This window comes from Acanthochromis polyacanthus, chromosome 22 (assembly GCF_021347895.1).
Source record: "Acanthochromis polyacanthus isolate Apoly-LR-REF ecotype Palm Island chromosome 22, KAUST_Apoly_ChrSc, whole genome shotgun sequence".
In the NCBI taxonomy this organism is placed as follows: Eukaryota; Metazoa; Chordata; class Actinopteri; family Pomacentridae; genus Acanthochromis; species Acanthochromis polyacanthus.
The window spans coordinates 8407975-8434011 of record NC_067134.1 but is presented as its reverse complement, the minus strand read 5'-3'; the positions used below and the strand labels follow the sequence as shown (position 1 = coordinate 8434011).

At 40.3% G+C, this 26037-nt stretch overlaps 2 protein-coding genes across 40 annotated transcripts in view; one reads left to right on the top strand and one right to left on the bottom strand.

The window, feature by feature from the left end:
* The window catches only part of LOC127531760 (zinc finger protein OZF-like), a 188509-nt gene extending 170248 nt beyond the window's left edge, over window positions 1-18261 (bottom strand). Inside the window, exons 1-4 of one of the 12 annotated variants that reach the window (XR_007938849.1) lie at window positions 17967-18261; window positions 15386-15487; window positions 7900-9351; window positions 5031-5273 (exon numbers count right to left, since the gene is read on the bottom strand). Coding sequence is in view for 4 of the 12 variants with exons in the window: in XM_051941715.1 (XP_051797675.1) it covers window positions 5160-5273; window positions 7900-9351; window positions 15386-15403 (1584 nt within the window). In the remaining 8 variants the exon portion in view is untranslated. Of the gene's footprint in view, window positions 1-4128; window positions 5274-7899; window positions 9352-15385; window positions 15488-17099; window positions 17217-17760; window positions 17900-17966 lie in introns of those variants that run through there. The other 11 variants (XM_051941715.1, XM_051941716.1, XR_007938846.1 and 8 more) reach the window with 11 other exon arrangements.
* The window catches only part of LOC127531769 (zinc finger protein OZF-like), a 180895-nt gene that overhangs the window by 142797 nt on the left and 12061 nt on the right, over window positions 1-26037 (top strand). For 6 of the 28 annotated variants that reach the window (XM_051941759.1, XM_051941758.1, XM_051941762.1 and 3 more), the window contains one exon: window positions 23493-23594. The exons of 14 other annotated variants lie outside the window; for them this stretch is intronic. In XM_051941759.1, coding sequence (XP_051797719.1) covers window positions 23577-23594 — 18 coding nt within the window. In that variant the 5' untranslated portion in view covers window positions 23493-23576. Of the gene's footprint in view, window positions 1-19220; window positions 19318-21981; window positions 22287-22310; window positions 22493-22882; window positions 23162-23492; window positions 23595-26037 lie in introns of those variants that run through there. 8 more of the 28 variants (XM_051941756.1, XM_051941743.1, XM_051941752.1 and 5 more) reach the window with 8 other exon arrangements.

Sequence of the window (26037 nt, the reverse complement as noted above, 5' to 3'; positions counted from 1 at the left end):
TACAACACGGATCACATGTTTGGACTGGTTCCACAACCTCCTCACAGTAATGAACCAAATCCTCCAGATGCAGCTCATTGTCATCTGGAACCATGTTTCATTCCACCGCTCTGCTCTGCTCCACAACTGGTTTAACACCATCCACAGTTTACAGTACTGGACCTTCCACCATGTTCTACATTTCTAAACCCCATCCAAGAGGTTTTTTTCTCCATGGCGGTTCCAGGTTCCCCTCATTGAGGCCATGGAAGAGGCTTGTGACCAAATCGACGCTGCAGCTGCAAGGATTATATCAGGTTAATTCGTCATATGAGAAGCTGAGTGGAAGTTAATTTTTTATTATATAAAGTAAAAATATATTTTTTTAGTCGTTTTCTAATTCTCCAGGATTAAGGACTATGTAGAGACCTGTAGGGGGCAGTAACCAGCACCTACTATGATGTTCTCCACTAGCTTGAAGCAGAGGGATTCCTCAGCATGGCCACATGAACACACAAAGGCTGAATCCCAAACCGCCCCCAACACACTATCCCTACACACTACCCCTCCGTTTGCGCGTTCCCGCGGAGGGTCCTCCATATTAAGGGCCGTCCCAAACCGCGTAGTGCGGAGGGAGAGTGGACTGTTCAGCCCTTAAATAGCGAGTCTGCATTGATGCTCACTCTGGACAACTTTTTCAGGAAGTGCAACGTCAAAATGGAGGAGGAAACAACATATTGATGCAAATTCCACATGCGTCCTTTATTTCTCCCACGCCTTTTTCACACTGACAGAACATCACAAAAAGAGTGGTGTAAAAAGATAAATCAAAAGAAACAGTTCTTCTTCTCTGCTGACGTTTGATTTAATTGTGCACCCCCTGACACCTTAAAATTTGAACACAACTGACAGAATTCATTTATTCATTCATTTGTTGGATATGAAATGCCAGATAATAGGATTGGAAAACATGTGAGTGAAAAAAAGTGGGACGCTTTCGTCTTCTGGAAGCAGCAGCGATCCTTGTTAGTTGCAACCTGTGTCACAGCGCTACAGCCATGCACAGTAGGCGTCTTTGTGTTACCATGGCGATGACGTCTTCCGTTTTCCGGTGAGGCGACAGGGCGTCCCATTCCTGACGATCGTATTTATACCCTCCCCCTTCAATAATAGGTGCCATCCATAGCTGCGAGTGTGACTTCTTTTGGAGTGTAGGGGGAGTGTGGAGGGGGCGGTTTGGGATTCAGCCCTATTGTGGCTGAATCCAAATCTCTGGACTTCACCGCACTTGCGAACTCGCGGACTTTGCGGGCGCGTTCACGGGAAGTCCGGGAGTGCTGAGGGCTGTCCAAATCCGCAATTCATCCAGTCCACAAGGGGCCTCAAGCGGACTTTCTGCAGACTTCCAGAGAGTCTGCTTGGGGTGCAGACTTCTGCAGACTTCACCAGTTTGATTACCCACAATTCATTGCAATATGGACATGACGTTTAAATTTTTCGATTTTTTTATTGCGTCTGGCCTATAAAACCTGTGCAGTCTGAAGCCGAAATCATGAGCTGAGAAAAATAATGGTGGAAAAAGGACAAAAGCAAGTCCTCCAATGTAAGTAATTAATATTATAGCGTATACATGATAGTTCTTCAAACAGTGTCACGGAAACGACTGAAACGGACTCCAAGTCAGTCTATTAGCTCCATTCATAATGCTGTCGACTCCCGCTCTTGCAGACTTTACATGATGACGGTAAAGACGTCACATTACGTATGACTGACACCCAACCAGCTGTGGGTGCTGGGTCGTACACATCACCCAATTCCTGGAGCAGAAAACAGAGATACAGTACCTTGTGAAAGTATTCGGCCCCCTTGAACTTTTCAACCTTTCGCCACATTTCAGGCTTCAAACATAAAGATATAAAATTTTAATTTTTTGTCCAGAATCAACAACAATTGGGACACAATCGTGAAGTGGAATGAAATTTATTGGATATTTTATACTTTTTTAACAAATAAAATACTGAAAAGTGGGGTGTGCAATATTATTCGGCCCCTTTACTTTCAGTGCAACAAACTCACTCCAGAAGTTCAGTGAGGATCTCTGAATGATCCAATGTTGTCCTAAATGACTGATGATGATAAATAGAATCCACCTGTGTGTAATCAAGTCTCCGTATAAATGCACCTGCTCTGTGATAGTCTCAGGGTTCTGTTTAAAGTGCAGAGAGCATCATGAAGACCAAGGAACACACCAGGCAGGTCCCAGATACTGTTGTGGAGAAGTTTAAAGCCGGATTTGGATACAAAAAGATTTCCCAAGCTTTAAACATCTCAAGGAGCACTGTGCAAGCAATCATATTGAAATGGAAGGAGTATCAGACCACTGCAAATCTACCAAGACCCGGCCGTCCCTCTAAACTTTCATCTCCAACAAGGAGAAGACTGATCAGAGATGCAGTCAAGAGGCCCATGATCACTCTGGATGAACTGCAGAGATCTACAGCTGAGCTGGGAGAGTCTGTCCATAGGACAACAATCAGTCGTACGCTGCACAAATCTGGCCTTTATGGAAGAGTGGCAAGAAGAAAGCCATTTCTCAAAGATATCCATAAAAAGTCTTGTTTAAAGTTTGCAACAAGCCACCTGGGAGACACACCAAACATGTGGAAGAAGGTGCTCTGGTCAGATGAAACCAAAATCAAACTTTTTGGCCACAATGCAAAACAATATGTTTGGCGTAAAAGCAACACAGCTCATCACCCTGAACACACCATCCCCACTGTCAAACATGGTGGTGGCAGCCTCATGGTTTGGGCCTGCTTTTCTTCAGCAGGGACAGGGAAGATGGTTAAAATTGATGGAAGATGAATGGAGCCAAATACAGGAGCATTCTGGAAGAAAACCTGTTGGAGTCTGCAAAAGACCTGAGACTGGGACGGAGATTTATCTTCCAACAGGACAATGATCCAAAACATAAAGCCAAATCTACAATGGAATGGTTCACAAATAAACGTATCCAGGTGTTAGAATGGCCAAGTCAAAGTCCAGACCTGAATCCAATCGAGAATCTGTGGGCAGAGCTGAAGACTGCTGTTCACAAACGCTCTCCATCCAACCTCACTGAGCTCCAGCTGTTTTGCAAGGAAGAATGGGCAAGAATTTCAGTCTCTGGATGTGCAAAACTGATAGAGACATACCCCAAGCGACTTGCAGCTGTAACTGCAGCAAAAGGTGGCGCTACAAAGTATTAATGCAAGGGAGCCGAATAATATTGCACACCCCACTTTTCAGGTTTTTATTTGTTAAAAAAGTATAAAATATCCAATAAATTTTGTTCCACTTCACAATTGTGTCCCACTTGTTGTTGATTCTTGACAAAAAATTAAAATTTTATATCTTTATGTTTGAAGCCTGAAATGTGGCGAAAGGTTGAAAAGTTCAAGGGGGCCGAATACTTTCACAAGGCACTGTACATGCAAATACAATGTGATCTGAACCAAAACATTGATTCTTGTGTTTTAACAATATTAGAGTCAGAAGTCCCTAACTGGAAGACAATTTCTGACAAGAAAAACCTCCAGGAAGAAGTCAAAGGATGCTTTTCCTCACATTAAGAGTCTTCCTTACTGGAGCCGCTGAGAACTTGGACATTGCCACGTAATTTCCACTGAGAAACTGTTCCAAACAAGAACATGAGTGTTGTTTTCAGAGCAGTTGTGGCCTGTGTTAGGAACATCTGAAAGACAACGTCACAACTGCAACAATGGAGCACTGATGCTGGAATCAGAGACTGAGGTTTTTCAACAGTGGAACTCTGTTTCAAATCAGACCATCTCTCAAAAAACTATTTTTTTAAATCATAAACTATGGATATTTCTAATGGTATCTATGAAATATTAGCTCAGTATGTCAGATACTTTCTTAGAGGTTTGTCAGTGGACTGTAGACCCAGTTTCACTCGTTTTGATTTTCTCACATTGAAATTTGAGGCTGTTTGAAGATGAATATCTCAAGAACAATTCTAGATAAAAGCCTGAAACCTTCACTTGTTTGTCTTGCTAACATCAGCAGATCAGATTGCTGTTAAATGCAGCAGTGGAAAAAAGATTTTGGACATCCCATACATTTGTGAAATACTGCATTAAGAATCACTTTGAGGTTTTCAAGAGTCATTTATTTTAGAACAATCATAAAACTAAACACATCGTAAAAAAGACATTAAAAACTGAAAATTGACTGGTTCCATAAAATGAGAAATTTGGTAGAATTTAGTTTTGTTAGTTTTTCTTCTAAACAACAAACCAAAAAAATATCATTAGTATTTGTGTCTGTCTGATGCAGCCACACCCTTAGAAACACAAAAAAAAGACTTTTCAACAAATATTTCATGACAATATTTAAGATTGTGTAAATATTTTCAGGGTGTCTGAAAACTTTTTCCCCTCACTGTATCTGCCAAAGCATGAAAATGTGCCGTTATAAAAATGCCACTATCTCCAGACACATAGATGTGGTCATGGTTCCATGATGCCAATGTCATGGTAATGACTGGATGCAGCTAATTTACAAAGAAATGATTCTAAACTACATGTCAGCTTTCAAAGATTGGACTTTTCATGGAACACTTCATGTTTTTATATTTCAACTCGCACATAATCTGAGATTAGTTGATCTACTTGTTCAATATTAGAGATTCTTCATCATTGTCCTGAGTAGGAAGGAAGATTGATAGATGATAGATTTGAATTCAAATGCCAGTAATCTCCTAAATCAATTATGATTAATCATAAGAGAATCACTGAACCAGCTCTGCATCTAACGGGTTCCTGCAGCCCAGAGGGATCTGAGGAACAATTAATCTGGTAATCGACAAAATTCACCCTGCTGCTCACTGCCTCCATCCAGAAGTCTATCCCTCTACCACTGATAATTCGTTTAACTGAGTAACCACTTTGAATGGTTTAATTAATTTACCAGTCACGTCTGTTAACGACAGCTTTCCTCTTAATGGATTTTGCAACGAAGCAACGAAGTCACTAAACAAGAAATTAGACCTGAATTCTGTGAAGCCGGATCTCAAGGACTTTAAGTTTGTGGAGGACTTCATGAACTTTTACTGAACCCTGCATGGAGAAATCTTCTTGGCAGGGGTTCAGTCTGTGTCCAGTGTGCATACGCTGGTGTCATTGTTGGGTTCCTTGTTGGTTGGACGTTGGTCCAGACTGGTCAAAGCAGCACTGTTCACCATTGGCAGAGTGCTGACAAGTCTGAGAGTTTCGTCCATCTGTTCCGTTCTGCTTGGAAAACAAACACACAAACACAGAGAACGTCAGTGTTTCCTGCAGCATTGAAGAACTGATGCCGTGCCTGAGATAGAGAGCACCCCAAATGACATCTGAAGACACTTTTACCTGTTGGAATTTAACATTCAGTTGTCTGATTACGTCAGAATTCCTAATCTAACCTACATCTCCAGATTAACATGGACCAGATTTCTGTGTCAAAACGAATACAGGTTAGACTGAACGATAGGTGTGTAGGAATACTGCAAAGGCCCTGGAATTCCTGAGCCGATCAAAACTCAGATAAGCTGTCCCTCTCCAGCACTGACCAACACCCATCTCTATAGGAGGATTGAGACATTTGTATTTCTGTAGGTTTTCATTCACAGAAGGATGGAGCTCCTGTGAACATTTAAACCCCTGGAATAACTTTTTCTTTTAAAAGACAAGGACTTTCAATTATATGCTATGGATGTCTTGTTTAATGAACTTTCATGCTAAAATCCCTTTTCAGCTTTAGGAGACCCTCAGCCGGAGACGTCTCGGCCTTACACAGATCAGATAACAAGTCGTAAAACTTTATGACTGAAGACTGGAGTCACCCTCTCTCTTTCTTTGACTGAAACAGACTGGAACTGAACTTAAAGCTGCTGTCCGGAGTTTCAGTTTGTTTTCAATTTATGTATCATTTTTAACAAAGCTTAAATGTGTTAGTGTAGTTCGATACAATAATATAATGTTAGTATAACGCTATATGAAAATTTATTCCTGAGCTCCGCCTTCCTCTCATAGACCCCCATGTTATTCCAAAAAGCGCCGGTCGCTGCCGACCAATCAAGTTCGAGCTTCAGCTTTGTCATGCTGTCAATCAACGGTTACGCGCACAGCAAGCAAGCCCATGCAGAGGTGGGCGAGCTACGCACTACGCAACCGCGCGCACATTTGTTTTGCTTGTGGAGGAGAGAGCATCAAGGATCAGCAACTTCCAGAAAAGTTACCAATCCCACGGCTTGTCAGGCCAAGAGACTGCAGGACGTTTTTTGGCTCGGGGTGCTCGCGTCGCTCCCCGACCACGGCCTCCATAGCCCGCCTGACGGCTTCGTTTAGATGCCCGACCTCTGGAGGAAGATGTTGGAGCGTCTGGGACATACTCTTTGTCAGAGGAGTCATGCAATTCTGAACTCTAGATAGAAATAAATAAACAATGTAACACATATACACGCGTAAATGCACCAAGTTTGATAAACAACGTCATCCAGAGGGATACACGAGTGTAATCACATATTGAAACTTTACTCGTTCGTCCTAGCAGATTCATGTTATTTTGGTATTAGGACAAGTTAGACTCAATACAGCATTCTAACGTAATTCCATTATTATTTACTAAATGTAGAAGAGTGGAAAACAGCAAAACAGGCGAGATGCTGCAGCACTCCGGGCACTCCTCTCATGTACTGCGCGCGTGCACAAATAAAGGGGTGAAATCTGACGGACGGAGGGACCAACAGTGTTTTGGGAGACGCTGCGATTCAAACTCCGGACAGCAGCTTTAAACAAAAACACTTGCCAAATCAGTATTTCTATATGCATTTGGTTTTTCCAGATTTACCACAGTTACTCAGTGTTTCATCTATGACATATTCGAAAATCATATTTACATGTCTTATAGAGTCGATTTATTAATTTGTGATGTTTAATCATTTCTTCCCCAGGATACTATGATTTTGGAATGAGTTCCAGTATTAACCTCTGAATTTCCTCTCCATTTAGGTTGAATGATGACCATTGTATTTACCTGTTACCAAATCTCTGACTTGTTATATTTTCACTGTGATACATGTTTTTAATGTCATAAACATAAACATATAGTTATGAATGAAATAATTCACATCATATGAACATATGTATTAATCTACACATGCTTCACTTTCACACAACTGAAATATGGTGAAGGAATAGACAGATCGCGTTTTAATCGTTTAATATCCCAATGTTTTAAGTCAAGTCCCAGCCCCATGACGGTTCACTTCAAAATCCAGCTGAGCTTGCTCTGATTCCATTCTATGGGTGATGTACTAACCGCTTGGTCAATTAATTCATTTAATCAATTTATTCTTTTACAAATTATTAATTCTTAATCCAAATTACTGGTTACCTCGTCAGGTTAGCTCTGGCTAATCCTCACCATATTTCCTTCTCTCTCACACACACACACTCCCACATTCCACACATGCACGCGCACACACACACCATATCTACATTGTATATAGTTCACTTGTCATTACATTCATAGAATAGTTAATACTTCATTTTCGACCAAATTACAGCTTGAGTGTTTCTTTGTGTAGAATGTGGTCAATTTAACTGAGGATTCAAGACGTTTTGATATGAGATTGATCAAAATTTTTATGAATATTAATTTTATTAAAATTAATTATTTCCCTAGGAGTCTAGGGTGGTGCCCCAATTATTAATAACGAGAGCTATAAATCATAACGTCGTACCCCTACAGGGTATGTGTTAACAGAATTCAACTGATCACAGTTGTTCAAAACAGTTTTCAAACAGTTTTGCAGCAATAGCAAAATTTTTTCAATACATAATTCTGTGTACACTGTGACCGAGACCAGTCTTTACATACCTCACTGTGAAACTGATTGAATGCTTTCTTTCTGGTGTGGATCTGCTGGTGTTGTTTCAGGGAACCCAAAGTTGTAAAAGTCTTCTTACACTCGTCACATCTGTATGGTCTCTCCCCAGTGTGGACACGTTGGTGAACTTTGAGGTATGCAGTGGAGCGGTAGCGTTTCCCACACTGGTCACAAATGTATGGTTTAACCCCAGTGTGGGTCACTTCATGAGCTTTTAACTGTGAGTACCGTACAAATGGTTCACCACAGTAATCACATACGTACACATCATGTCCAGTGTGGATGCGTTGGTGACATTTTAAGCTCTGTTGGGAGCTGAAAGTTTTTTCACAGGAGTCACAGTGGTACCGCTTTCTACCAGAATGGGGGCATTGATGGATCAACAACTGTTCATGTTGAGTAAAGGTTTTCACACACTGATCACAGTTGAATGGTTTAACGCCACTGTGAATGACTTGATGACTTTTTAATGTACTCTTCTCAGTAAAAGCCTTTCCACACTGATCACAGCTGAATGGTTTAACTCCACTGTGAATGCGTTGATGATTTGCTAGAGTACTCTTGTGAGTAAAAGCCTTTCCACACTGATCACAGTTAAACGGTTTCACTCCACTGTGAATGAGTTGATGTTTTCTTAACGTACTCTTGTCAGTAAAGGCATTTCCACACTGATCACAGCTGAATGGTTTAACTCCACTGTGAATGAGTTGATGACTTATTAGATTACTCTTGTGAGTAAAAGCCTTTCCACACTGATCACAGTTGAATGGTTTCACTCCACTGTGAATGAGTTGATGACTTGTTAGATTACTCTTGTGAGTAAAACCCTTTCCACACTGATCACAGTTGAATGCTTTAACTCCACTGTGCATGAGTTGATGACTTGTTAGATTAGCCTTGTGAGTAAAAGCCTTTCCACACTGATCACAGCCAAACAATTTCACTCCACTGTGAATGAGTTGATGACTTGTTAGATTACTCTTGTGAGTAAAAGCCTTTCCACACTGATCACAGCTGAATGGTTTAACTCCACTGTGAATGAGTTGATGCCTTTCTAAGTGACTCTTCTTGGTAAAATCCATTCCACACTGATCACAGTTGAATGGTTTAACTCCACTGTGAATGAGTTGATGACTTGTTAGATTACTCTTCTTAGTAAAAGCCTTTCCACACTGATCACAGCTGAATGGTTTAACTCCACTGTGAATGAGTTGATGTCTTTTTAAGTGACTCTTCAGAGTAAAAGCCTTTCCACACTGATCACAGCTGAATGGTTTGTCCACAGTGTGAATACGTTTGTGAATTCTTAGCTTTGTTGCTGTGATAAAAGTCTTGCCACATTGCTCACAACTCAGTGATTCATCTCTTTTTGCTGTTGTTGCCGAACCATCCTTATCCTCCTCAGAGGTCCGACATCTCACTCCATTGCTGTGTTTACATTTCTGTAGCAAAAGACAAAGATAAAAACAGAGGCAGTGATGGAAGAGCAATCATGAAAACATTTAACCTAAAAGTCTCAATTCCATGTAGTTGGACATGAGGCTGAAACAAGATCAAGAATCTGCAGACATGCTAGCAGCTTTGTCATTAGAAACCTAGAAATGTGTCAACAGCACACTCACAATGTCAACAAAACTATTTTCACAGGCCGACAGTTTTCAGCTTTCTGCATGGTAGTTTTAGAATATTGGGTAGTAAAATCTGTCGATCACCGTGAAAAGCAAAGCAGAGCTGGGACTGATGGGATTGTACCACCAGGATCTCTTCATCCCCAGACTTTCCGTTAAGTTACAATACTGGAGAAATGTACAATATGAAAAGCATACAACATCAATGTCCAGATTAGGTCTTAATGGCAGCAGGGTCAATTCAGACCACCAACACTTTCTAGTTTCTCCTCGGGGATCAGATGTTGATACCAGTCCAGAAAAGATCTGTAATTCTGCCACTGAATTCTGGATTTGACCCCAACGACCCGGGCAATTTGTTGTGCAGCAGTTACACAAGCATTCACCATCAAACAAAACAGTTAAAGGAATAACAACAATTAAAGGACTTGTTTTAAAAATGTAAAAACAACACAGTAAAAAAATTACAAGGAAAAAACCCATTTAAAGAAAAATCAAACAAAACATAAGATAGACAGGGACATCGGCAGCAATCTTGGTCATTTAGTCAGACGTAGTAAAAGTTTTCAATAAACGGCCACCGATGTAATCAGGTAGAGGACTTTTCTTTGGTCTGCACTGTTTGAGACACCAGATTACATTGCCCACATCAAGAAAGGGATTCTGTGGAGAGGCGGACATGAGTTTTTAGTCTCAGCATGTTTAGCCCTAAAATCATGGGAGTCAAACCTGACATAAAAACTGTTTCGACTTTGAGCCAGCTCTAAATCAGAATTATAACCACTGAGCTGAACTCTCTCATTGACACATTAATTAGTCCCAGTGATCAGATTCATGCCGTCCCAGACTGAACTGAGGTTGTTCATTTTGAGCTGAGACTCAAGTTTGTCTTTGTATTGTCTTTTGTGGGTCCTGATCTCCTACTTTATTTCCTTCTGTCGGTTATACAGATTTAGTGCATTTCCTTCTCTGAAGACTGTTTTATTTCTGTACAGTAGGTCTTTAAGATTCTTAGAAAGCCATGGCTTAGTGTTTGGATATAGTTTAACAGTTTTTTTCAGGAATAACACTGGTTTCACAGTCTGTGACCCAGCTGCTCACAACATCAGTCGGTTCATCAATATCAGCTGAGGACTCCTTAAACACGTCCCAGTCAGTAACCTCCAGACATCCCTGCAGAGTGTGACAAACTTTCACTCTGATGTTCTGCACTTTGCCTTGCTTCAGTACAGTGGTAGACAGGGATAAGGAAGATGCAGTTGTGGTCAGAGGAACCCAGAGGAGACGCACCTTTCACATTGTTGTAACAGATCAAAGATTTTGTCTCATCTAGTGGGGCATGTTATGTACTGATGGAAGTCTCTCAGTGTGTGTTTTAGTGTGCAGTGGTTCATGTCTCATGAACCACCTGTTCATGTCAACAGATGTCCACACCAATGACAAATCTCTCTCCAGAAGAAGCTAGAACAGGGATGTCAAACTCATTCCACAAAGGGCCGGTGTGGCTGCAGGTTTTTGTTCCAACTAAACAGCATCACACCAGACCTGACTCATTTAATCAACTGATCTCAGTCTCCAGACAGCTGATTGGTCAGACTGTGTGCTGTAGATATGTTGGAACTAAATGCTGTAGCCTAGAGCACACAATCATCTATCTGGAGGCTGAGATCGGTTGATTAAATGAATCAGGTCTGGTTGATGAGCACATTTCCCTCCAAAAAAAAAAAAAAAAAAAAAATCCTAATTTTAACCAATCTCCATCTTGAGCAGTAGGATGGCTTGACATTCCCATGGTGTTGATCTGTGCATGTAATTGTTTGGACAGATAAACATCAAACCACAGCAATCTGGAAATTGCACCCAAGGATGAACCACACCTGTGAAGGCCCACAAATGTCTTCCTGATGTCTTGGCTGAATTCTTTAGATTTTCTAATGTCGTCACACAAGGAAGCAGTGTGTTTGAGGTGTGCCAGAAAATATATCTTAATCTGTCAAAAGCTTTCAAAGCCAAGACATCATCATCTTGAAGGCATAGCAATCTTAGTGAATGCAAACTTCTGATTGTAGAATAGAATGACTTTATTGATCCCCGAAGGGAAATTCAATTGTTTGGTCTTTAATGTTGGTCTTTTTGTTATTGAATTAAACAGTCTGATTGCTGAAGGCAAGAAAAATTTCCTGAATCTTTCAGTCCTGCAGCACGGGGATAGGAGCCGTCCACCGATGTTTTGTTGTTCACTGAGGCAAATGGGAAGTGGATGATCCATGTTTGTCAGAATGGCCTCCATCTTTGTAAGTGTCCGTCTCTCCACCTCATCCTCCAATGTGTTCAATCCGATTCCAACTACACAGCCAGCTTTTTTTAAATCAGTTTGTTCAGACGCCTTGCATCCTTGTTCTTTATACTGCCTCCCCAGCAGACTGCAGCATAAAACAGGACACTTGCTACCACAGACTGATAAAACATCTGCAGCATCTTACTGCAGATGTCTATTGATCAAAGTCTTCTGAGGCAAAAAAGTCGGCTCTGGCCCTTTTTGTAGATGAAGTCTGCATTTTTAGACCAGTTTAATTTATTGTCAAGGTGGGCACCTAAATATTTAGATGATGCCACCACCTCCATGTCAACACCACAAGTGTTCAGTGGATGAAGAGGGGTTTTGGATCTGTGGAAATCTATGATCATTTCCTTTGAGGCGTTGAGTAGCAGCAGTTTTTGTGACTCCAGTCACTGAAGGCACTTCTCAGATCTCTGTATTCAGCTTCATGTCCATTTCTGATACATGCCACGATAGCAGTGTCATCAGAGTATTTCTGAATGTGGCAGGACTCAGTGCTGTATTTGAAGTCAGATGTATAGAGAGTGAACAGGAATGGAGCCAGGACTGTTCCTTGCGGAGCCCCAGTACTACTCATTAATGTCACAGAAACACAAACTGTGGCCTTCCTGTCAGGTAATCTGTGATCCATGAAACACAGGAAAGATCCACTCCCATCTCTGTGAGCTTGTCTTTGAGGATGGTGGGTTGGATGGAGTTGAATGCGTTTGAAAAATCAAAGAACATGATTCTCACATAAACTCCAGGTTCTTCCAGATGAGACAGGGCACGGTGAAGCATGAAGAGGATGGCATCATCCACTCCAATGTGTTTTTTGTAAGCAAACTGCAAGGAATCGAGTTTGTCTTTGACCTCAAGCCTCAGTAGACATAAAACCAGCCGCTCCAGAGTTTTCATGATGTGTGAGGTCAGGGCAATAGGTCTGTAGTCATTTAGTTCAGCCGGACATTTGATTTTTGGTACCTGTATGTAACCCACATAAAAATCACGCATCCTCAAACGAAAATAATTAATATAAAATATTTCCCATTATTTACGATCCATAAATGCACCTTCACGTACGCTCTCAGGTTGCGTAGCCGTTTCGACCAATCAGGTCACTTGCGGGTCGAATGAATACAGCTGTGCTCCTCTCCACACACACACACTGGTGAGGAGACGAGCCACAGGATAGCTGCTAACACGGTTAGTCTCTAAACAAACTATCTTTTGCTTTTAAACATTCGTTGATCATGCTTTTAAATACACTGCACTCTGTAAACTTATAGAGATCGGTTACCGCCGCTTCGGAGAACAGGGTTTTTGGCTGGGACTGACAATCGAAGGGAATTGGTGAGTCTGAATGTTGTTTGTGCTAACTAGTATTAGCATATCAATGCGGTCGGTGCTCACCTAGCTGCCTGTCTATAGTGTTCCATTGATATGCTAACGCAGCTATATTACTGTACTGGCCATCATAGCCTATGTTATTTTGGGTAAAGCACTTTAAGTCCATGCTGGCCAAAGATTTTTCTCTTTTTAAAGTGTAATGATTTTGATTTGTGTACTTAGTAAATGCACTCCATCTTTAAGCTAAATACTGTTGGATTTGAAATGCATTTTTATTGATCTAAATGTGTAATGGAATATTGAATATGTGTGTACACTGACTAAAGCTAGCTAAAGATAATGATTTCTGATGAACATTTTAACTGATAGTGGTCCTGTCTGTTATATACAGGCCAGGTGTGTCCTGTTGGGTACATACACCTATCACAGGAGGCGAGCTAGAGCCCACGAGCCTGAACCTCACTCAACAACATCCCCCTGCGGTCTGGTAGGCGGCTGTTAGCAGCCAGTCCTCTCCCACCTAACTCTTGTCACCTTTTCAGGGTCATATTTGAACTCTGGTTTTGCGCGCTCATGGACACTTATCAATAACTCATGAACTCTCTGGTTGAACCTATGGACAATTAACCCACACCGCATTGTGGGAGAAAACCACCAACCTTTGTGTACCTTGAATTGTGTTTGGGACATTTTCTACACTGTGCTGTTAACTTGTTGGAGTGTGATTGCGTTATTGGTGAAGTACAAAGGAAAAAAATAGCTGAAGTGCACTTCTTCATAGATTGATTGCTATCTGAAACAACATTGTTATCTGCAGATTGTAAATATATTTTCCACTCTGTTTTTCCCACAAACAAAATAATAATAAGGCACTTAAACCAAAATTTCTGCCTCAAGTGTCTTTACTGTACCTCTACCTCCCAGAGCCGAATCAAAATCTTCTGAACTATTCCAAAATCCTGTTACATCTTTTCATAATTTGTATGTACACAATTCATACATGCTACACTGTACAATACAGGATGTTTTCCATAGAGCAGGCAGCCTTTGCAGGTATGACTGTGTCTCTACAGAAGCTGATGTATTCAGTGAAACAATCAACCTGTCTGTCAATGTTCATACTGTCCTCATCTGTTTCCAGAAGCACATTCCAGTTTGTTGATTCAAAGCAGTCCCTTAGAGCTTCACTAGCTTGAGGAGTCCATCTTCTGATTTGGACTTTAGTTGCAGGCTGTCTCAGCACACAAGGTTTGTAACAGGTCTGCAGATAAACCAGGTTATGATCTGACCTGCCCAGTGGTGGTAAGGCAGTAGATCTGTAAGCTTCTTTGACATTGGCATACAGCAGGTCTAGGGTTTTGTTCTCTCTGGTAGAGCAGTTAAACTGTAAATCCAGTCAGATGAGAGGAGAGGCTGACATGATTGAAATCTCCTGATATTATTACAAGCGCCTCAGGATGTTGAGTCTGTATCCGAGCAACAGTATCATGCAAAACATCACATGGAACCAAGTCAGTGTCCTTGGGTGGAATGTATACAAGTATTGTTATGATGTGACTGAACTCCCTTGGAACATAGTATGGCCCAAGTCCATAGTCAAGTCCAAGATTGTGAAGAAAGTAATAAAAATATTCTTTAAAAAAAAAAAAAAAAAAACTTTCGTTAGGCATTTAAAGATAATTTTGGTCATCTTAACCGACATAAAACAGGAGAAGCATTGCCAGATTTAATGTCAGATCATGTCAATTATAAAAAGGGTTATGTGTCGTTTATACAGTGTAAGTAAACTTCTGGGTTCAACTGTCTGAATTTCTTGAGAAGAAAAAGGCTGGTAAACTCACAATGCTCAAAAGTATTATTCTCTACCAAAGAAAATGCTGCTCTTTACCTTCCTGAACAACTTGCTTGAAAAACAAGACTTTTCTTCCGTTACTTATCTTCATCACCATGTAAGACATTTTCAGAAAGTATGATCAGCAGCTAGTTCAGCCTCAAACAAAAAACAAGCAGCTTCCTAGCAGTCCACCATTATATCCTCAGTACAGCTGCTTCTGCAGAGCTACATCTCTCCAGCCAACGTCACCTGGCTTTGGTCGGCCCATCTAACCAACTGGAGCAACTTTAGACATTTGAAAGAACAAATGAATGATAATAATGTTACAGTGGTATGTTTCTCACTTTTTGTGAAGAATCCATGTTTCCTCCGTTGTTGAGCTCAGACTAAATGTCTGCCAACATTCCTCTGCTCCTCCGTCAGACTCTCCTCCTCCTGCCAATCACCTGTCACATCAAACACATCTTCATTAGGATACCACTCTATAGGTGGCTTGCAAACGCGTGACTTTAGCGGTGGCATTAACTTCCGGTTAACGAAGTGGTGGTCAGGCCAACCTAAATGGCTGCCGCAGAGCAAGGAAAACGCGACTCTTTTTCGGAGTATTTTCGTGCTTTAGATTCTAATTCTCAAACTCGATACATCGAAAAACTCAAATTTTGTGATGGCATAGATCTGTATGCGTTATCCACGAAGGATTTGACCTACGAGTTGGAAAAATATCCGCCAGTTCAGTTCCCTGATATCTCAAACTATCTGGTGCTACAAACAAGCTTTTGCACTGCTAAACAAATGAAGGCTTGGAAAAGCATGGATTCATTCAATTTCTTTGTCTGTGGATGTGTTAAAGAAGTCTGAGTTAAGATCCTGAAAGACAAATCCTGCATCATAAAAAGCCGTGTAAGTAACGATTTATGTAAACTTGTACTTGCTGGGTGTGTTAGCTCGGTGGATACTAAACCGTGTTTCTGCTGTTCTTTTCAGGTGAAACATTCGCAATGTTTATCAAAAACACCAAATCATACCTGGTTGTTGATAAAAGAAGATGGAGAAATAATAACCGCACACTGCGACTGCATGGCAGGGTAAATAATACTTCAATGTGAGTTTTTCTAGTGACAGTGTATATATGCTAGCCACATCTCAGTTCCTGCTTTAATTTGTGTCCAGTCTATGTCCTCCTCATCATATAGATTGCAAGGACGCCCTGTTGAACAATGTGAGAATATTACACGGGTTAAAATCGTACTACTCTGACTGCTTCGTTTGCCTATCAACAGAAACCGTCATTTTGGACGAGAGTAAACAAGCTAAAAACAGCGAACGTTAGCTTGTTAAGTGGGTAGTTAGTGTTACCAATCTTTAAAGAATGGGTCTTAAAACCAACACAGAAAGGCTCTCAGCATGTATATCATAATAATTCACTAACCTTTAACGAAGTGATCGCCACAGACTCTGGCATTCTTTGACTCCGCCCCCTTCGAACTTAAGGAAATGTTAGCGAGCCATTTTTCTCTGCGTCTTTTCGTAAAATCCTTAGTGCGAGACCCTTTTTTAATCTTTTCATGGGGAACCCTGAAGTATCCTTTATCAATTTCGCGATTTGATCGATTAGAACAACCTAAAACAACACACACAAAAGGCATTTTTGACCGATGAGTGAACGTTAGCCACGCTCGCTGCAGTCAACAATCAGCTCCACTGACCACCACTTCATGATGTGCACAGGTAATGAGGCGGATGTGACGTCATTTGCAAGCCACCAATACACAAGTGTCAGAGTGTCCCATATGTTCATCAGCCGACACAGAGGACACATTTCAACTCAATACTTCACTTTTAGCTCTTTTCACTTTCACCTAAAACTGATACAAATGAACTTAAACTGTTAAAAATAAGGAACACAGACAGAAAACAGACATGGAAAAAGAGAATAAAGAGAACATAAAGATGCTACTGCAGGTGATTCAAGACAGAACTGCTGGTAGAAAACTGTTCATGCTGTAAGTTAGTGAATGTATTTTACTGCTCAGTGTTCTGTTTAAAGGCAGCTCTCACTCTCTGTTCTTTGCACTCTCCCATAGTGTCAAGTGTCCTCCCACTTTCAATGACAGGTGATTCTCATTCATGATTTTTCTCACAGTTTCTCCACTTGAAAAAGGATGTTTCATCTACCCAGAGTTTGAGCAGGACTCCACTCATCAATCAGACAGTTGCTTTCTTTCTTTCTTTTCCCTCTTTTATTTTGCAGGTCACAAATTCATGAGATACAGAGGTGGAAACTTCCATAAGTCCATACGTTTAGTTGATAGATTAAGGAGAAAAACCTTTAAACAGAACACAAAAGGACAATGTTGGCATTACTGCATTCAGCAAATAGTAACAACCATTCCTCATGGACATTTTCACCACATTGGCAAAAGCTGCTCCACTCAATTTATGTTTGTCAACCTCAACACCACATAAACTGAAGCGACAAATCATGGCATGAGCAACATTCAACCCAATACTATACCACACATGAATTTATCTGCATTTTAAAGAGTTGATTTTGAATCACAGTTTAACAAATTACTCTGAGCATTTTTATCAAAAAAAATGTCAACATTTTATACTTTTTACTTCATGGTTTTAAGATCATTTAAAGTGCATAAAGTGCTTTTAAAATGCAATCCTTTCCAGATCCAATAAATAAATAAAGGGCATCGTAAAAACCCACCATTACAAACAGGATGAATTCACTGGTCTTAGCTGGAACCCTCTAATTAGCACCAATTAGCCTGAAATCTTATTTTCAACTGAACAATTACAAAACACGCGGCAATTATTGGTAAACAGACAAAGTTGGCTCCGTGGCTAATGCTAATGCTAACACACATCGGCAGCTTAAACAGTCTTTTAGAGTCTCCAGAATTCTGCTCTTACCGGCTGCAACCCGATTTTGGAGAAGAAGGCAATCCTGCACAGTTTGCCGCAGATCTTGATGCTTTCCCAACAGAAACTCACGGACACTTTGTTTGAACGCGATCACTTCGTCTCAGTTCCTCCTCAGTGCTGCGTGTGTCCCCTTTTTTGCCGCCGGTGACAAACCTGCAGCCGCAGATTGGTTCCGCCCCAGCTGAGTGGAAGACCTGTGCGTAAATACTTCTCCTTTGAGTTCTCAGCTCCTTCCAGTTTGACTTGACACACAGACTGCTTTGCACTCTGTGTCACCTGTACCTTCAGAGCTCTGAATTAAAGTAAATAAATAAAAATTTGAAAAATAAATAAAATTTTTCAAATTTGTTGCAGTTATGAGGCATATTTCGTTCATGTTTTTAAATCTTTGTGGTAGTTTTATCTCTTATTTTTGTCATTTTATTCCTATTTGTGATAGTTTTAATCCTAATATTTAAATGAATCTGATAATTCTCCATCATTTCTAACACTGTTGGCTCTCAACCTTCATATTTCTACATGTTAGTTTCCCTCTATGATCAGTAATACTGGAGGGTCTGAACCTCAGAATTTAAACCTGTCCTTTAAGGCACATATTCAACACACTGTAATGAGACTGAAGCTTTTACTTGGATTTTATTTTAGAAATAAGTCTTGCTTTTCCTTTAGAGTGAAACAGAAACTGGCAGAGTCAACTTTTCTTCCGATTATTGATTATGGTGATGTGCTGTATATGAATGCCTCCGATCAATGCCTCCACACGCTGGATTGTGTGTCTCATGGTGCTCTGAGGTTTATTACAAACTGTGGAGTTTCAACTCATCATTGTGTCTTATACGGTAAAGTAAATTGGCCTTCATTATTTATGTGCCGGCTTGGCCATTGGTCTGTGCTGATTTACAAGGCCATTCTTCAGATGACTCCATCTTATTTATCACTCCTTTTAATTACATCTAATAGGTCCTACAGTCTCCGATCTCAGGACTTTTTACGTTTTACTGTTCCTGAGGTCAGAACAGAAATGGGGAAGAAAGCTTTTAGATTTTCTGCTCCAAGTACATGTGTGGCACCCAGGACTTATAGACTATTAAAAAGACACCCCCCAATACATTGTTTATGCTGTTTAAATCACTGTTGATCACTCGCCCACATTCACCTGTTTGTGTCAAAGTAATTTGTGGTGTAATAACGGGTTTCGCCAGCAGATGGCAGTAGTGGGTAAATAGACTGACCATGCGAGCACACGCGAAGAAGCTCAGTCAGTTCAGCCAAGCTGTCTGCCGTTGGTCAAGCAGAGAAGCCACTGCTGATACAAAACTGTTATTTTCTGTGATTACAGGTGAGTTGAGTGCACAAGCATTATATAGTGAACATTATAAGACGTTTTTGCATGTTCAGGTTAAAGTTTGATGTGTCTAAAGTAGATTTGGTAATCTTTATGAGTGTTCAAAGTTGTCCCAAGCTGGCGCTAGCTTAATGCTAACTCGTTAGCATCTCCACAGCTTTATGGATAAACGTTAGGCAACTTTTCTGTTTATAAATGATTTATTATCTGGTACAAATGACATCTATATTTAAGAAACATGTCCAGTGCTACAAATAATCAGAATAAGACTGAAGTTGTGAATTTATTGGTATTTGCCAAGTTCATTGTTTTCCATGTATTTCTGTTTGAAAGCGAAATGTAACAGAGACTGTTTAAATAGACCCTGTGCACGTCAAAATGCTAACTTCCAGGTTCTGACTGGGAGGGCTTACAGGTCCTTCCGGAGGCTATTTTGCAGCATGGATAACATGGAATCAAAAAAGAAAAACACTGTTTTCTTGGCAAAACAAAAAATCAGATTTCAGCGTGTTCAAGGTAGATATGGGAGGTACTGTAGTGTACCATTATGTTCGGCTTCTGGTGTTTATAACAGTTCTATAAGCCTTCACCGTTTTCCAAAAGACCGGCATTTGCGGGCTCAGTGGATTGCCAAAATTAGACGAAAAAAATGTTTCACACTGAGCTGAGGATCGGGAATATTAGTGCATAGTCACTGATCAAACAGCAAATATCTGATAAACTATAACAACAATCCGTGCACTCTTCAATCATTTGTTATTCCGTTTTGACAGCTAATCAAATATAGAGGAAATCCAAGCATTTGTCATTTTGTTCAAACAAAACTACAAATATAAAATGTCTTGCTGAACTCGACTAACCCTTTAAGCTGCAGTCAATTCCAGCCATTTTCAGTACAAAAAATCGCTAATATTCTATTTGTAAATAAAAATATGACAAGAAATACAGGGAATATTGGATGCGCATCACGAGGTGCATTTCCTTGAAAACAACCGATTCGTGGATTATATACAGACTTCAAGACATGTTTTGGACAAAATATGTTACTGGCTTGTTTCGTCTGGATGTCCAAGGTTGGATTATGGCCGTTTTTTTGGAATATTTTCATCTGTGTGTAATAATGAACCCGGAAATGTGAGTCGCGCTGTGTGCGTTGAAGCCGTGTATAGAGAACGGATGGATGGATATTCGTTGTTTGTCGGACAAATGTGTTTTTCTCACCCGCTGTGGTAATCACATCTGAAAGTGGTTTATACCGGCGGATTCATGAGAATCTAAGCTTTCCATCGGCGTATAGTGTTTGTATAATCACATTTGCAGTTTCAGACATTTAGCAAATTGCTTATGCAGATCTCAAAGTGTACCGCAGATGAGACACTGAAGTGCAACGGGCTAAGTACCAAAGACGAAAGTGTAAAGTGGATTCTAGTAGCTAACTAAGCAAAAAATAGTAATGTATAAATACTAGAAAATAAAATGATAAGGTACATGTTTGGCAAGCCCTACAGTTAAGCTAGCGCTAGTTATGTAGGATGTGATGCCACTTACCTTCAAAGTTATATATGTACTGGGATATATAAAATTTGAATCCCTTTTCCCGTTTGCTTTGAGGAGCTGATGAAAAATCATCAACGAGACGACAAACATCGTCAACAGAAATTTTAGGCAAGTTGCCTAGGCATCTGGAAAAGTAAAGTGTACTGCTGGCTTCTTCCATTTTGACAGCGCTGTAAGCAGGACCGGAAGTAACTGTAGCACCCGGAGTTTTTCAACCGGAACTAGCACATGCTATCATGCACAGGGTGCATTGCTGTGGAATTACTAAAGTGTAGTCAGCTTAGTAATAAGCAAAGAAGAAAGTCAGTTCAGCCAAGCTGTCTGCCGTTGGTCAAGCAGAGAAGCCACTACTGGCACAAAACTGTTATTTTCTGTGATTACAGAATAAAGTCATCCTGTTACACAAAAGTCGGATGCGTCTGTTATTACGAGTGTAACACATGGAACACTTTGAAATCAGAGCTCAAACTCCAAAGTTTGGTATCTCTGAATGTTTTTAAGTCTATGATAAACTCCATTACACCCAGGCTTCAGGAGTGCAAATGTCCAATTTAACTGAAGTGTTTGGCTAATCCTTTTGAACTCTTTTAACCAAGTTTTTAAAAATCCAATTGTAAATTGTTTGTCATTTGTATTTTTAACTGTATTTGTAACGTGTTGAAACTTTATGTGCTGCCAATCTTGGCCAGGTCTCTCTTGTAAAAGAGATCTTGGATCTCAATGTGACAAACCTGGTTAAATAAAGGTTATAATAATAATAATTATAATAATAATAATAATAAACTGCTTCATTTCATTTGTCAATCCAATCTGATTTATCTGCAGGAAAAACTGATTTCAAGAAAAAGGACATTTCTCAGTGACCTCAAACTTTTGAACAGTAGTGCATATTTATATCATGTCATGTTTTTTTTAATTAGACATGTAAGATGAAATAATATTGATGATAGCTCGTGTCCTTGTTCCTCTTTTAGCACACATCACACAGTATTACAATGAATAAGAACATTCAATCATCAAATACAATCATTTTCATAACAAGCTGCTGTGGAGGCAAAACCTTTTTGTTCTTTGCAATAAATCTTTTGTTCTTTTATTCAGAGCTCTGAAGGTACAGGTGACACAGAGTGCAAAGCAGTCTATGTGTCAAGTCAAACTGGAAGGAGCTGAAAACTCAAAGGAGAAGTATTTACGCACAGGTCCTACACTCAGCTGGGGCGGAACCAATCTGCGGCTGCAGGTTTGTCACCGGCGGCAAAAAAGGGGACACACGCAGCACTGAGGAGGAACTGAGAATGAGTGACCGAGTTCAAACAAAGTGTCCGTGAGTTTCTGTTGGGAAAGCATCAAGATCTGCGGCAAACTGTGCAGGATTGCCTTCTTCTCCAAAATCCGGGTTGCAGCCGGTAAGAGCAGAATTCTGGAGACTCTAAAAGACTGTTTAAGCTGCCGATGTGTGTTAGCATTAGCATTAGCCACGGAGTCAACTTTGTCTGTTTACCAATAATTGCCGCGTGTTTTGTAATTGTTCTGTTGAAAATAAGATTTCAGGCTAATTGGTGCTAATTAGAGGGTTCCAGCTAAGACCAGTGAATTCATCCTGTTTGTAATGGTGGGTTTTTACGATGCCCTTTATTTATTTATTGGATCTGGAAAGGATTGCACTTTAGAAGCACTTTATGCACTTTAAATAATTTTAAAACCATGAAGTAAAAAGTATAAAATGGTTAAATGTTGCTAAAAAAATGCTCAGAGTAATTTGTCAAACTGTGATTCTAAATCAAGTCTTTAAAATGCAGATAAATTCATGTGTGGTATAGTATTGGGTTGAATGTTGCTCATGCCATGATTTGTCGCTTCAGTTTATGTGGTGTTGAGGTTAACAAACATAAATTGAGTGGAGCAGCATTTGCCAATGTGGTGAAAATGTCCATGAGGAATGATTGTTACTATTTGCTGAATGCAGTAATGCCAACATTGTCCTTTTGTGTTCTGTTTAAAGGTTTTTCTCCTTAATCTATCAACTAAACGTATGGACTTATGGAAGTTTCCACCTCTGTATCTCATGAATTTGTGACCACTGCAAAATAAAAGAGGGAAAAGAAAGAAAGAAAGCAACTGTCTGATTGATGAGTGGAGTCCTGCTCAAACCCTGGTAGATGAAACATCCTTTTTCAAGTGGGGAAACTGCAGAAACTGTGAGAAAAATCATGAATGAGAATCACCTGTCATTGAAAGTGGGAGGACACTTGACGCTATGGGAGAGTGCAAAGAACAGAGAGTGAGAGCTGCCTTTAAACAGAACACTGAGCAGTAAAATACATTCACTAACTTACAGCATCAACAGTTTTCTACCAGCAGTCCTGTCTTGAATCACCTGCAGTAGCATCTTTATGTTCTCTTTATTCTCTTTTTCCATGTCTGTTTTCTGTCTGTGTTCCTTATTTTTAACAGTTTAAGTTCATTTGTATCAGTTTTAGGTGAAAGTGAAAAGAGCTAAAAGTGAAGTATTGAGTTGAAATGTGTCCTCTGTGTCGGCTGATGAACATATGGGACACTCTGACACTTGTGTATAGAGTGGTATCCTAATGAAGATGTGTTTGATGTGACAGGTGATTGGCAGGAGGAGGAGAGTCTGACGGAGGAGCAGAGGAATGTTGGCAGACATTTAGTCTGAGCTCAACAACGGAGGAAAAATGGATTCTTCACACAAAGTGAGAAACATACCACTGTAACATTATTCTCATTCATTTGTTCTTTAAAGTGTCTAAAGTTGCTCCAGTTGGTTAGATGGGCCGACCAAAGCCAGGTGACGTTGGCTGGAGAGATGTAGCTCTGCAGAAGCAGCTGTACTGAGGATATAATGGTGGACTGCTAGGAAGCTGCTTGTTTTTTGTTTGAGGCTGAACTAGCTGCTGATCATACTTTCTGAAAATGTCTTACATGGTGATGAAGATAAGTAACGGAAGAAAAGTCTTGTTTTTCAAGCAAGTTGTTCAGGAAGGTAAAGAGCAGCATTTTCTTTGGTAGAGAATAATACTTTTGAGCATTGTGAGTTTACCAGCCTTTTCCTTCTCAAGAAATTCAGACAGTTGAACCCAGAAGTTTACTTACACTGTATAAACGACACATAACCCTTTTTTAAATTTACATGATCTGACATTAAATCTGGCAATGCTTCTCCTGTTTTATGTCGGTTAAGATGACCAAAATTATCTTTAAATGCCAGAATAACGAAAGAGACACTTTTTAAGAGAATTTTTATTACTTTCTTCACAGTCAGAAGTTTGCATGCACTAAGACTGCTATGCCTTCAAGATGATGATGTCCTGACTTTGAAAGCTTTTGACAGATTAAGATGTATTTTCAGGCACACCTCAAACACACTGCTTCCTTGTGTGACGACATTAGAAAATCTAAAGAAATCAGCCAAGACATCAGGAAGACATTTGTGCGCCTCCACAGGTGTGTTTGATCCTTGGGTGCAATTTCCAGATTGCTGTGGTTTGACGTTTATCTGTCCAAATAATTACATGCACGGATCAACACCATGGGAATGTCAAGCCATCCTACTGCTCAAGATGGAGATTGGTTAAGGTTAGGATTGTTTTGGAGGGAAATGTGCTCATCAACCCCAGAACAAAAGCAAACGATCTTGCAGACGTGTACGAAAAGGCGAGACCTATCGTCATGACGATAGAAAAGTCTCCACGATAGGCCTTTTTAGAGTTGTCGTATATCTCGTCATAAAGTCACTGCATTAGACAGTGAATGCACGTTCTAAGATTTGCAGCTCTATACTTGTATGGTACGACAGTGTCGTTCGCCAAAAATAAAAGATCGAGAAGCTAACAACGCGTCGCTGTTGTGCTGCGACGCAACGCGTTGCCTTGTTGAAAATCTGTTGTGTTCTCACATGCTCCAAGTCCCAGCCCCTTTCTTCTTTGCAGCGACTAAAACACAGCAGTATGCACGCACATTAACGCACGCTAACATGGAAGGTGAGTCCGGTACAGAGTTTGAAGAGGGGTCGGAAGAACTCATTCCTAAAACGAACAGCACGTCCGTGGTATGGAACTATTTCGGATTGTCTGTAAAAGATAACGACCAAACAAACATAATCTGCAAAATTTGCCGAAAAGAGCATTTGAAAGCGACAGATGGAAACGCATCGAGCTTGAGAAGCCACCTTTAAGCTAAGCACCCGAGTGAGTTTGCCGTGTGTGTGTCGACTCAAGGTCCCCCACGTGTGAGTGCAAAAGCCGCAGTAACTTCAAAACCTGGACAAGCGCAACAAACAACCATTACTCATGCATTTGATAAAGGCAAGCCCTGTGAACACAACAGCAAATGCTGGAAAGAGATCACAGATGGGGTGGCGTTCCATCTTGCTAAGGACATGCGTCCAATGAAGAGCGTGGAAAACAAGATTTTTTTAAGTATGATTAAAATACTCGATCCGCGCTACAAGATGCCCCGTCGTACATATTTTACTAAAACGGCCATTCCGACAATGTACACTGAATGCAGAGAGAAGGTACAACGGCAGGTTCAAAGCGCATAATTTTTCGCTACGACCACTGATTTATGGTCCAGTTGTACGTCAGAGCCGTATCTAAGTCTGACCATTCATTTTATTCAGAATTGGAAGTAGGAAAGTGCATGTCTCCAAATGATATACTTCCCAGACGACCATACAGGGAAATAATCGCACATGGCTTAAGGGACTTGCTTCGTGGCTGGGTACTGAATGAGGAAAACATGACCTGCATGACCACAGACAGTGGAGCCAACATGGTAAAAGCTCTGGATCTGAACAACTGGACTCGTCTGCAGTGCTTTGGCCACAGACTTCACTTGGCCGTCGGTGAGTAAAATAAGCTGCACAACATAATAATAATAATGTGTGTGTGTGTGTTGTTTTCAATAGAATACTTAAAAATCCATATCTACAAAAGAAGAAAGAAATGTACAATTAAAAATACAAATAGTTGAATTAAATCATTTTGTGTCCTAAATCATACAATTTAATCCCTGTTTGAAATATTTTGTTGTGATAATTAAATAGAAAGTGTAAAATGGACTAATGCAGTGATTCTTAAACTTTAAAGTTTCAAGGCCTCATCTTAACTCTGACCCTAACGGGTCCATTTGGTT